Raw genomic sequence first — 12,328 nt, forward strand, 5'->3', positions numbered from 1 at the left:
CTTCGTATATATATATATATATATATAGAGTCTAAATAAGACCTAGATTTTTAGTTTCAAAGCGTTTTTTAATTAATCTAAATCCAATTTCTTTTAAGTCAATATGATCAAAATATCGATATTCTTTGAATACATTAAAATTCAAATGAGTTTTAGTTTGCGCGCCAGAGATTAATTGAAGATTAACTAAAGATTTAATTCTTAAGATAATCAATAATAAATCACAAGGGTATAACTTGGACAGTTATTCAAAAATTTATGGTTTATTACACTATCGTATATTATATTCCTCTCGCTCTTTTTTCGATAAAATATTAAAATTTTACGATATTATTTGTTGTTCTTCGCGCATACTCACGCTTCAGGATTTTTTTAATCGTAAGGAAACAGCCCGTGAAACAGACTCGACGACGGACGCGTAACTCGTATTGCGCATCAGGAAATCCGATTTTCTCCCGGTCGTTCCTTCCACTTCACTATCGCGAACTCCGCGTCTGCCATCGACTACCGGAAGCGGAAGCAGCGCGAGACGACTCCTCCTCCTGTCTCATCCCGCATCCCGTCCTGTACCGTCTCGTCTCGTCCCGTATACACAACGAGTGCCGCGCCTCGCAACTTTATCGAGTTTGCGGCCGAGCGAGCCGCTTTCCACGGACAACTTTGGCGCCCAACCCTTTCCAACCCTTCGGCTCTTTATTCAGCGATTCTAAACCCACCGACTTACAACTCTCATCCCTCCTTTCCGAGACATAAGGGGAAAAGGTCTACGCGCGTAGCGCCTTTTCCGCTTCTTCCTTCCATCTTCTGGAGCATGCTAGTCGATTTCTTTCGTTTCAGGCGAACGAAATCTCTTTCTCTCCTTGCTCGCTTCTATCGTTGCTTCGACATAACTACTGATCGCGTCTTTTGATCCCTTTCGTATCTTTGAGTTCGCATTTGGGAAAACGAAATGTTTGGCGCATCAAACGCTTCGTTGGTTCCGTTTCTTCAAGAAATACCAATAATTCTTTTCGATAAAATTAAAGTTTTCAAAGATAGTTAAAGGCTTTTGGCTCGTTATTTCGCGTTTGATTTCAATATTAAATCAATTTCTCCTTTTGTATTATACACGATGTACATATCTAAATGATACATGCTTCAATTGATTAGCAGAATGTGTATTAAATAGAAATCAAAACAGGAATACAAAATGCACTTTATAAAAATTATATTTATATATTCTATATTTTTCCTATACTTAAGATACTATGATAAAAATTTCATTCGTCATATCTTTCTGGAATTTATTATTTTTGCAAGACATGATTTTTACAGTCTATATAAAATAATGTTTTCTATTCAGTCAAAAATGTACCTAGACAAATGGCTCTTCGAAAAAACGAGCTGATAATTTATAGGACTATCTTTATGGATAGATAAAGCAATTCACAGATAATCTTCGCGCATAACGCGGAGTTTATATACACTACGACATTTACGAGCAAAACGCAAGTGGTAAAAGTCGATTTCAATAACCGACTACACACGCAATCGCCACGTGTCACAGTCCGCCGCTTCGTTTTAACTACCGTTTTGAAGCACGTGCTATTACCCGCCGCTATTACCCGCCATCCTCCGAAGAGTATCTTCCTGTAAAGTGCGCAGTCAAAGACTGGAGCGAGGGTCGCGCGAAAATGTCGAATAAATATGAGATCGCTTTGCCTATTCTCCTTCTGAACAAGCGTTTTGCATTAATTTCCCCGGGAAAAGAATGCTGGTTCTGGATACCACCTGTACTTTGTCGGGCGTGAAAGAGAGAGAGAGAGAGAGAGAGAGAGAGAGAGAGAGAGAATGCATCTGCAGGCAGAGGTTACACACATACACACACACACAAATACACACATGGGGGTTACAGCAGCCTCCGACGTTAACGTCGACACTCGCCCTCCTCAGACGTGGTGCGTACCGAAAGGAGGAGGACGCGAGAGGGTGAGATTCGACAGCGAGGGAAACAGCAGGGAGAGACAAGGAGAAGAAGAGAGAGAGAGAGAGGAGGAGGGAAGAGAGGGAGAGGAGAGAAGGAGAGAGAAGGAGTGGTTGGAAGTGGGTCCTGTGATTGTTTCGGCTTTGATCTTGGATCAATTTACCGGGTACACGCGCGTATGCGCCCTCCGACGCGACACATCGTCTCGAACGCAACCGACCCCATGAACGTGCACACAGAGGCGACCTCAGGGTGCGCCCACCGCCTAGAGTTTACGCTCACGTACGTACGTCGAGCACGTACGCACGTACACCGACCGATTGATGTAGCCATGAACCTTCGTGAAAACCTTACCCTCTTCGCGTCCCCAGCCATCCCGAGGGCGTCTCACGGACCGACCGACCGACTGACGTAATCCAGCGACAGCGTCTTACCCCACCCTGTAAAACGATACGCTTGAGATCCCATTGCTGGGGAAGCCATTACCTGACGCTGTCTATCAGAGGAAACGATCTTCAGCACGAAGACAAACACACGTCCTCTTTCCTCCTGGATCTACCACCGTGGATTTCCACGCGAGAGAGTCGGGCGCAACGAAATGGTAGAATGGCCTGACGATCCGGCATTTTCCACATGGCCTGCGCGGGGACACCAATACCCGGAGCTTTTTTTTCCTCGTAAAAGTTGCAAGCACTTTCGTTGCGATGATCGCGATTGAGATAACCGGCTCGCATATTTGTGGTATTTTATTTGATCCTCTCATTATGTGTTCGTAATACTATATATATAGTTAATTAAACCAAGATTAAAATTAATTACATTGATAGAAATGGGCTTAAGATCCACACGGGAAATTAATCCTAAGGCCTTTTAATTAAATTAAATTTTATAAATTAATCTCAAGGTTTTTCATTTACTAGTTAATTCGTGATTAGGTTTAACCTAATAATAATGTCAAAATTGTATTTTTCTATTTATAATTAATCACTAAACTGTGATGGTTTTGTAGTGAATAACTTTCAAAGTTAACCACTATAAAACTATTATATAGTTCAATGATTGATCATAACTATAAAATTACAATATATACATTGTTAAGAGTCTAAACTACAAATTAACCAGATAATAAAAAAACCGAGCCTAAGAAATCTAATTCTTTACATGTAATTTGACTATTGCATTATTTTTCTACGATGGAAGTTTTGCTTCATTATCGAATTACATTAATTAGATCTATTTGCGTTGCTTGCACTTTTTGCACTCAGCTTCTTCGTTTTTTCTTTCTTCAACAACGCAATCAAACTACTAATCTACTGTTTTTAAAATACTATAAAAAAAGCTAATTTCTAAAAGAGCACTAATTCCTAAGAGTTTTATATTCAAAATTCTGCGTTCCTATTATCGCGTCCAATAGCTAAGTTGATGTTGAACGCAATAATTACCTTACGAGCGTCCAAGAGTTTATCTTGTAAATCAATTGAGGCGACGATATATATCATGACGGTAATAATTTTTAGCGGATTGAAAACATATAATCATTGAAGATAATAACAGAATTACAAAAGTTCAGACGTCGCGTAGGCAATTGGCGCCGTAGAGTTATCAATTACTTCATATATCGTGTTATATTAGTTAACGGTCGCGTTGTACTAGTTACGCGGGGTTACGTAAAAGCTGATTCTTTGATTTAATTAATTCTCACGTCCGCGGAGTTCCGTTCCGTCGTGCCGAAGCGCCGCTTTAATCGAGGGAGACGGAAAACCGTATTATTAAATCGGCGGGGTCGAATTAAAAGTGCTGTGGGCATGTCGAGCGTGGTAGTCTGAAAACGAAGCTTTTAGAGCGCCTTCAGCGGGTCGAACGAACGAACGAATGAGTGAACGAACGAACGTGATGTTTGACGAAAGCCTTTCAGTAAATAAATCAAATTGCTGCTCCGCGCTGGATGAGCTAAAAACGCTCTGCCCGTGGCGCTACATGGTCGATACTATGATTCTGATTCCGTAATGTAAATAGCGAAGTAATATCCATTACTAGACTGCACGAAAAATTTCGGATAGTTGCCTGATCAAACGGCAAAACGTATCTTCTATTATTTTTCTGCTTTGATAAATAAGTAATGTGCAATGAATTATTCGATTTCAAATCGAAGTTGTGATTTTTCTTCAATTCAAAACGTTGGCATGAATTGTTAACATAATAGTAATAATAATAGGATTTATTGGATGCAAATAATAAAAAGACATATTGAATAACACAGATGTAAATATGGTATAAATAAAGATATTAATTACAAAAAAGAGAGGCTGCAGCTAAATGGTGATTTAATTCCTGTATTCAACAACTTGATTAATAAATAAATTAATGCAAACAATAAGCAAAAAGTATTATAAACATTCGCAATATAAATATAAATTGTATATAATAGTTAGAAAACATATGAAGAGTTGGAAAAAAGGTAATACAATAATCGGTTTATTTTGCTTGTATATTGATGTACTTCTCGGAACTGCCAATATTCATTAATAGCGACCAATTTTTTACTGAATGCAATGGTCGTTTAATCATGCAGCATAATATTTGATTAAAAATTATTTCAAGTTTGAGATTAATCACAAGTTAGAGAATTACTAAAAAGAATATATATATATATATATAAACTTTTAATTCTTAATTTTAATCTGATTCATATTTATAGCTTCGTTACGCAACACAACGAATTCTATTCGCACCTTTAACACGTCGAGCTGTCCCCGCCCAGCAATTTCCACCTCGCTCATCACATTTTCATCGGAAAACGAAAAAAAAGCACACGCGAGCGCATACATAGGCACCCAAACCGCAGGGGAAAAAAGAAGAAAATATAACCGCGAGGGAAAGCGAAATCGACGAATTGCGATTCATCCGCGTTCAGGCTTTCCCGTTGTTCGTGCGAAAACAACGTTCGCCAGACGCGCCGACACAATTCGCCTCTGCAATAATCACAGACCCCGATAAGCCGCGGAATTAGCCGCGGTGTTTGCATTTTCACCGAGCATCCCGCGCTATCCGGGAATTTCGTAAATAATTTCCGAGACCACTCCGGACCAATCCCCGGAATCAACCCCGGAACGGCGTTACCGACCATTCGAATTGCCGGCCGCCGTCGCACACCCCCTTTCTCGGATCCAATACATCGTCCGGTAATTTCGCGGCGCGGTCGCATCGACGTGTTACGAACTGGTTTTACGTCGTCTCCTTTCCTTTTTTTTTTCTCTCTTTATTCTTCCCCGCCATGTCTCCATCCTGTTTCTCCACCCACCCCTCGTTTCCGTCTATGCGTGGGCGTGCGCGTGTGCGTACGTCCAAATGGAACGGGCGGGGGCCGAAGGCAAAACTCCGGAAAATTGAAATTAATGAATAGTCACCCCTCCCGTGCGCGTAGCTTTCTCGCGTTTTACGTCGACTCCGATGGAAATCCGCCTGGCGAACAAAGAGGACCGCGGGGCGATGCCATAACGACCCTCGGGGGGAGGATTCTTCCCTGCGCGTCCCCGGAGAACCTACGGGAGGTCTCGTCGGCGTCACCTTACACACGACAAATGCCTTTTTAATGAATCCCCGACTGATGAGGTTTTTTTTTTTTTTTCGGAAGTTATGAATTATGCAGGCGCGTCCATGCGCAATTGAGATTTTAAACGACAGCAGGTCTCGGGTTGTTAACTACTAATATATAAGTAATCACGTAGTTTATTTCTCATCGAGAGATAACAATTGCATTTTTCATCCTTTGTCTTTTGTAATTTTGTTTTGGAGAAAAAAACTATTCTTCTTCATATTAACAAATCAAATAAGCAAAAAGGACCAAACATGGTCGAGAGGCTAAATATTGCTGCCTGATAATATTTTTATGTAAATTTTAAATATATCTTTCAGTTATATGAACTGTTATATTATATAAAAATGTTATCATCCAGTGATTAAATTTGAAGAACGTCCACCCCCTGGATAGTTAGAAAATTCGAATCTTGGCTAAGATAACATTTTTTTAGATAATTCCTTTTGCCTGCAAATCGAAAGTATGACTTCGTTTCTGAAATTTTTACTTGTGCGCAAAAGTACTTGTAGGCAATCGAGTTGTAGAATAATAATTTTTCTGCGTAAACGAAATGTTAGCAAAAGTGATGTAGGCAAACGGGATCCTCCCACATTTTTTGCAATAAGTTCTTTATAGTGTTTTAAGATGCTATAGATAGTATAATAGCATTATTGGCAAATCAATGATCAATTTAATTTATAATTGCGTTGTAAATCCAACAATAATTGGCCCATAGTTCATATAACTACAAGACGTATTTAAAATTTACATATAAAAAGATATTATTAGACAGCAATATTTAGTTTCAATCGTGTTTGCCGCTTTTTTACTTATTTGATTTATTCATATAGTGATCTTATTTAACTTATTATGCTTCTTCTTATTGTTATTATTACCGAGAGTAAAATTTTTATTTAATAAATTCGTCAATAAAGAAGGATAGAAATTTTCGAGGAGGGGAAAATTTTCGCTACCGCTCGGAGATCGTTTCATTTTTATGTTTTCTTATGTATTTTTCTTCGTAGAAATTGAAAATAACCATTATAATAACGCCAGACTTAAGAAAAATTGAGACATCGAAACAAAATGAATAAAACTTTTGTATCGTTATAAAATCACTATCAGTTATATTTCAATAATTTATTTATAAAATTAATTTTAAATTGGATCAAATGCGAATAATATTGCACCACAAAACGTTAATTAGATTATATCTTTTATTATAACATTTGTCATCTTGCACTCCAAGCATTGTGCATCGCTTGGAGTGAGGGAAACGGTACCGAGATGACAAATGTTACAATTAAAAATATAATCTAATTACGTTTTGTGGTGCAAAATATTATTCGCATTTGATATCCAATTTGATATAAAATTAATTTCATAAATAAATTATTGAAACATATCTGACAGTAATTTTATAATATGAGGATGCAATTAAGGATGTTATTCATTTTATTTCGAGGTACCAATTTTTTTCTTAAATCTGGCGTTATTATAATGATTATTTTCGGTTTCTATAAAGAAAAATATATAAGAAAACATAGAAATAAGACGATCCCCAACCGGTAGCGAAACCCTTGAAAATTTCTACCCTCCTTTTTTTATTATATATGTATGTGTATAATATCCTCTTTACACATTTTTTTATTTTTATCGAAATGATTAATGGCATTTCTTTAAAGGATATGTATTATGGATTTTTAGTCGACCGATCCGTGTGAGAAGGCCAGAGCACTCGCAGTATCGAGATCGGCGTTATACTGCCGTACTCTCGTGCAGGAAGGAACTTTCGGTCGCGTATACAAAGGAACTTTGGAGTTAGCTGGACGGGAGCAAGAAGTCATCATAAAAACAGTTACAGGTAAGACTTATTATTAGTTTAAAAATGTTAAATAATTATACACAATGCAAGTCGCATTTACTGTGACTATAGATTTTTAAAGGAATGCATTGTTTTGTTAATTGAAATTTTCAATTTAGTAAAAAATGATTTGTTTAATAAATTCGTAAATTTACAAATTATGTGAATTATATTTACCTTATAAACCTTTTTTAGAAAAAGATTATAATGGTAGAGCAAGAGAATATCTATTCAAGATAAGATAGAAAGTTATTATATCCACTATCGGTTATCCATAATCCTACATGATTGGATTAAATATTTTTAGATTTAAATATAAAATTAAATAATTACAAGTCTTCAATACAGCAAAAAAGATAAATTTACTTCATTAAAAAACGATTGTAAAATCACATATTTATTTAAACAAAATGATGGTCTTAACTATAATTTTGAATTTTGATTTTATTTATAGTCAATTATTAAATGCATTACCAATTGTTAAAAATAAATAGTTTTAGGACGAGAAAAATAATTTTCCGATAAAACAAATGCTTCTGATTAACGTGTGGTCATTTTAATTAAACTATCACTGATACTCGATAATACTGTTTGTTTTAGAGGTAGCATCCGCTTACCAAGCTTCTCTTTTGGTGGTGGAAGGCTCGCAACTGGCTGGATTAGTTCATACAAACATCGCCTCTTTGGCGGCCGCTTGTCTGGACAGTTCATGTCCTTTGCTGGCTTATACAAGCACGCCTGGCGAGCTTAACCTGAAGGTCTACCTTACGGATGGAAATCACCATCCCGTGACTAGAGATTTGGTACATGTTGGTGCTCAGGTTGCTCGAGCTGGGGCGTTTCTTCATGGGCGAGGTCTACTACACAGGTAAATTGGCCTAAAATACCATCCACGTCTCCATACATATAAAATTAGTAACAAATAAGTTTTATCGCGTTATTACAAATTATCTATCTATTTTATTTGAATAAATAATAAAATAGATTATTGGTTGCAATCAGAGCTACCATTAAAGATAACGTTTTTATTATTCCTCGCGGTATACAAGATTGTCTACCTACACATAGCTTTTATCGAAATATCAATGATAATTTTTCATAGATTTTCATCGTAAAATCGATAATTTCTAGGGATATTGCTGCCAGAAATTGCATAATTGAACCGGGCAGTCTTCGTGTGAGACTAGCTGACGCTGCCCTGGCTCGAGATCTTTTCCCTCAGGACTATCATTGTCTGGGTGATAACGAGAACCGACCCATACGCTGGATGGCCCTAGAGAGTCTCCAGCGTAACGAATACAGTACGGCGACTGACGTGGTACGATCCCAATTTATATACGCAGACAAATCGAAACTCTGTTGCTTTTTTCGAAGAAATATCTTGGCAAATCTAAATAAATATAAAATATTTAAACATGTTTCTATGGACTAATATATAATAAGATTTTCTAATAAAATGTTTTTCTAAAGAGAGTTCAATTAAAAGTATCAATTAAAAGTTGAGATTAAAAAGTTATAGATTTAAAATGAATCGTAAGTGACACTTCTTCGTATTTTGTGTTGATTTATTTAATAAACTATTCTATTTTTAAATCTCAATAGAATTATAGATTGCTTTATATTTATTATAATTTTATATATTATAAATTTACGCTTTAAAATATATAAGTTACAAAAAATGCATATTAAAACAGAATTTATGTCTCGAATAATTAAAGAATAGAAAATGCGTGCCATTGCAATACATTAAATCATTCTAAACAAAAATTAATTAAATCACATTACGCAAAAAGATAATCCTCTAATGAGGTATTTTCTTTGCTTCCAAGTGGGCCTTCGGGGTATTCCTATGGGAATTGGCGACACTGGGTCAACAGCCGTACGTAGAAGTAGATCCATTCGAGATGATGGCGTGTCTCCGAGACGGATATCGGCTCGCTCAACCGAGACCTTGTCCCGATGAGCTCTTCGCCTGTATGGAAGCCTGCTGGCTAAGTCCCCCCAGGGATCGACCAACCATGCCGCAACTGCTCGCCTATTTGCAAGATTTCCACGATGCGCTGGGTGGATTTATTTAAATCGTCTGTCCGCGAACTGACTTGGCCTCGTTCGAAAAATGACAACGCGTCGTCGTTGATTCAAATTTATCGATTGCACACAGCTGATTAAAATCTTTTAGAATCGTATCGTAAGTTGCGAATGGCCGGATGATGGAAAATACTACTTGCGGTTCCGAAATGCCGATTTCGTAACGCCGAAAGTACGTCCAATAAGTTCGCAATCAAATCGAAAGTTCGAAGGAAGAATAGAATCAAAGTCGCATGGAATTGAATGTCGCTGCCCATTTCCGACACACTGCCCTTATCAATAAGTATATCCGATGCAATTTAAATTGTTGTAACTGTAATGCGTACTGATAATTATATTTACTGATAATCATATATCTACTCCAGAGTTGATCATGAATCAAAGTAGAATATCGTCATCTTTTAATTGGCGACGTCACATAAAAGTCGACACGGACACATCCGTCCATAGTAGTTAAAACGCACATATATGAACTTTTAAATCTCGTGTTTGAGCGATTTACCCAAAAAGCCAATTAATATCATGCGGAAGAGCCTTTGATATTTACGAAATGCGGAAACAGGTCTTTTTTCTTCAACTAATAAAACAAATACAAACTGCCAGTTCATAGTGCAAAATGAAGAAATTAGAGAAATTAAATGCGCGATATGAAGAAGCCATCAAATATGATGGTTTTTTTGTACACGACTTATTCAAATTAATATTTATTACATATATGGATTAAAAAATCACAACATACATAACAAACACGTAGCTAGTTTCTGTGGACGATATTTCACAAGGTAACTTGCTAACAATGGCGATTGTTCCTAATGTACATTCTTCCTCCTCTTTCAAGAAAATTTCATTTTACTTGGTTAAATTCATTTGAAAATGTATTTTATAAAGATTTTATAATTCACAGATGCGCGTCTTTTATCAGCGCCAGCCATATAGTCTGAGCGCAAAATGCGCCTACGGCGCGGCTATTCTTTATCCTTTCGGCGCTGTTTCAACACGAGATTCAGGCGTCTGAATAGAAACTCTACCGCTCCTTCCATCTGTATTAATTAGCGTCTGTAAACAGAGATCGCTGTCTTAACGCACATAAATTTTGAATTACTTAATTTAATTTAATAAGTGGAAATAAGAAGATATGCATTCAGTTCAGTTTGGTAGCTTCTTGGCTTCTTCAGCGAAAACTTCACGAGAATTAAGATGAAAAATGGCGTATCAGTTGAGACAAAATAAATTTATAAAATCATTGTAAGGAAATCTTGCATATTGCAAGAGTATACGCTTTTTAAATTCGTGTTAATGTACATCTAGGAAATAAAATATGTGGGAGCGAATAAAATGTAAAAGATCGATAAATCTTTTTTAAGCATTCACGCTATGGGAAAAAATCGTGTGTTTGATATTAAAATATTATAAAATATTACAGATCAAATTACGTTACATTATTACGTGGAAAATTCTAATCCTCTAGCGGCAGGATAATTTTATATTCCTGAGAGTATGACAATATTAATATACTAATAAAATTATGTAATGTGTTGATATACACGTACATGTACACGCATTCGTTACATAAGACGGCTGTAAACGTGCAAGATCGGTTAATTAGGTCAGACTGTTTCATTCATTCTCCGCTTTACGAGCGTTTGCGCCACAATCAGGCTTGCATGGTTTTTCGTCAAACCACGCAAGTTTTCCGCTACGAAAATTGTTTCGACAAACGTCACATAAACCGTTCAAGAAAGGCTCACGCGCACACACGACTCGATCAGGCCGCTCGATCATTATTCATTAACAATCGCAATTGCGCAACTTCGAATAATCGTGACCGGAACGACGGAGAGTGCAAAAGCAAAGCTCCGAACGCTTAAGAGTTCCATTGTTGTACATGATCTTCGATGAACATGCTTTGTTCCGTAAATGGGCGGTCGAACTATACGTACTTTGTAGTTAGGTATCTATTAGCTACACTGCGAAAAGCCATTTCGAATTCCTGTTGACTCGCGCCGACAACAAGCTCGAATCTTGCAAAATCGATGCTGGATCTTAATGTCAGGTCTCGGGAAAATGGCCCCGCACAAAATTATCTCAATTCCTACCTCGACGCTCGATCCTTTCGATTGCACCGCTAACTCGCAATGATCTCTCGTTTTGACAAAGTCCTATGACGCGTTAAGTAATCGAACAATAATATTCATTAAAAGTAAAAGCAAAAATGCTTAATTCGATAGGATTATTTGTCGAAATATAATGCTATAGTTCCAGAACATCTTTGCAAATTATTGTCGTTATTAATGACATCTGTCTATACAACTAACATTGCGAATGTTATATTATGCTAACATAATTTTTATATACAACCATAGATATCGATTAAAGCTAAATATTCACTGAAATTATTTTTACATTTTATTCGGTATGCAAAAAAAATATACATGTCTACATTTTATATTTTAGATTGTTAAATGGAGATCACATTGCTAAAGAATGATTTATATCTTTTCAATTGATTAAGAAAGATTTCATCATTGAGATATTAAATCGATATTTAACATTTCTCTACTGTTTGAATTTTTGCAAGATGTTATTTTATTGTTTGTTGTAAATAAAATTACCACAGATGTCAGCGACGAAACACGGTGAAAGGTTTTGCCGTGACATTTCCATCGTAGAAAGACATTACCGAGGGAAATGGAGTTAGAACCTGCTAGCCGGCTGCTTGTCGGTTAAAAGATATAATTAACACGTTTACTTTTACGTTAGAAAAAATAATAAGAATCTTTACATTAATTTTATTTTATTTACAATATGTAAAGCTACATACCTTAATACTATTTTT

General features: G+C 36.6%; 1 protein-coding gene across 1 annotated transcript in view; it reads left to right on the forward strand.

Annotated features, from left to right (window-relative positions):
- Positions 1 to 10,873, forward strand: part of LOC108754999 (tyrosine-protein kinase Drl-like) — a 24,030-nt gene extending 13,157 nt beyond the window's left edge. Inside the window, exons 4-7 of the mRNA XM_018497701.1 lie at positions 7,248 to 7,404; positions 8,005 to 8,272; positions 8,536 to 8,722; positions 9,234 to 10,873. Of these exons, the coding sequence (XP_018353203.1) occupies positions 7,248 to 7,404; positions 8,005 to 8,272; positions 8,536 to 8,722; positions 9,234 to 9,482 (861 nt within the window). The 3' untranslated portion in view covers positions 9,483 to 10,873. The remainder of the gene's footprint in view (positions 1 to 7,247; positions 7,405 to 8,004; positions 8,273 to 8,535; positions 8,723 to 9,233) is intronic.
- Positions 10,874 to 12,328: the final 1,455 nt, after the last annotated feature.

This window comes from Trachymyrmex septentrionalis, unplaced genomic scaffold, assembly GCF_001594115.1.
Source record: "Trachymyrmex septentrionalis isolate Tsep2-gDNA-1 unplaced genomic scaffold, Tsep1.0 scaffold121, whole genome shotgun sequence".
Lineage (NCBI taxonomy): Eukaryota > Metazoa > Arthropoda > Insecta > Hymenoptera > Formicidae > Trachymyrmex > Trachymyrmex septentrionalis.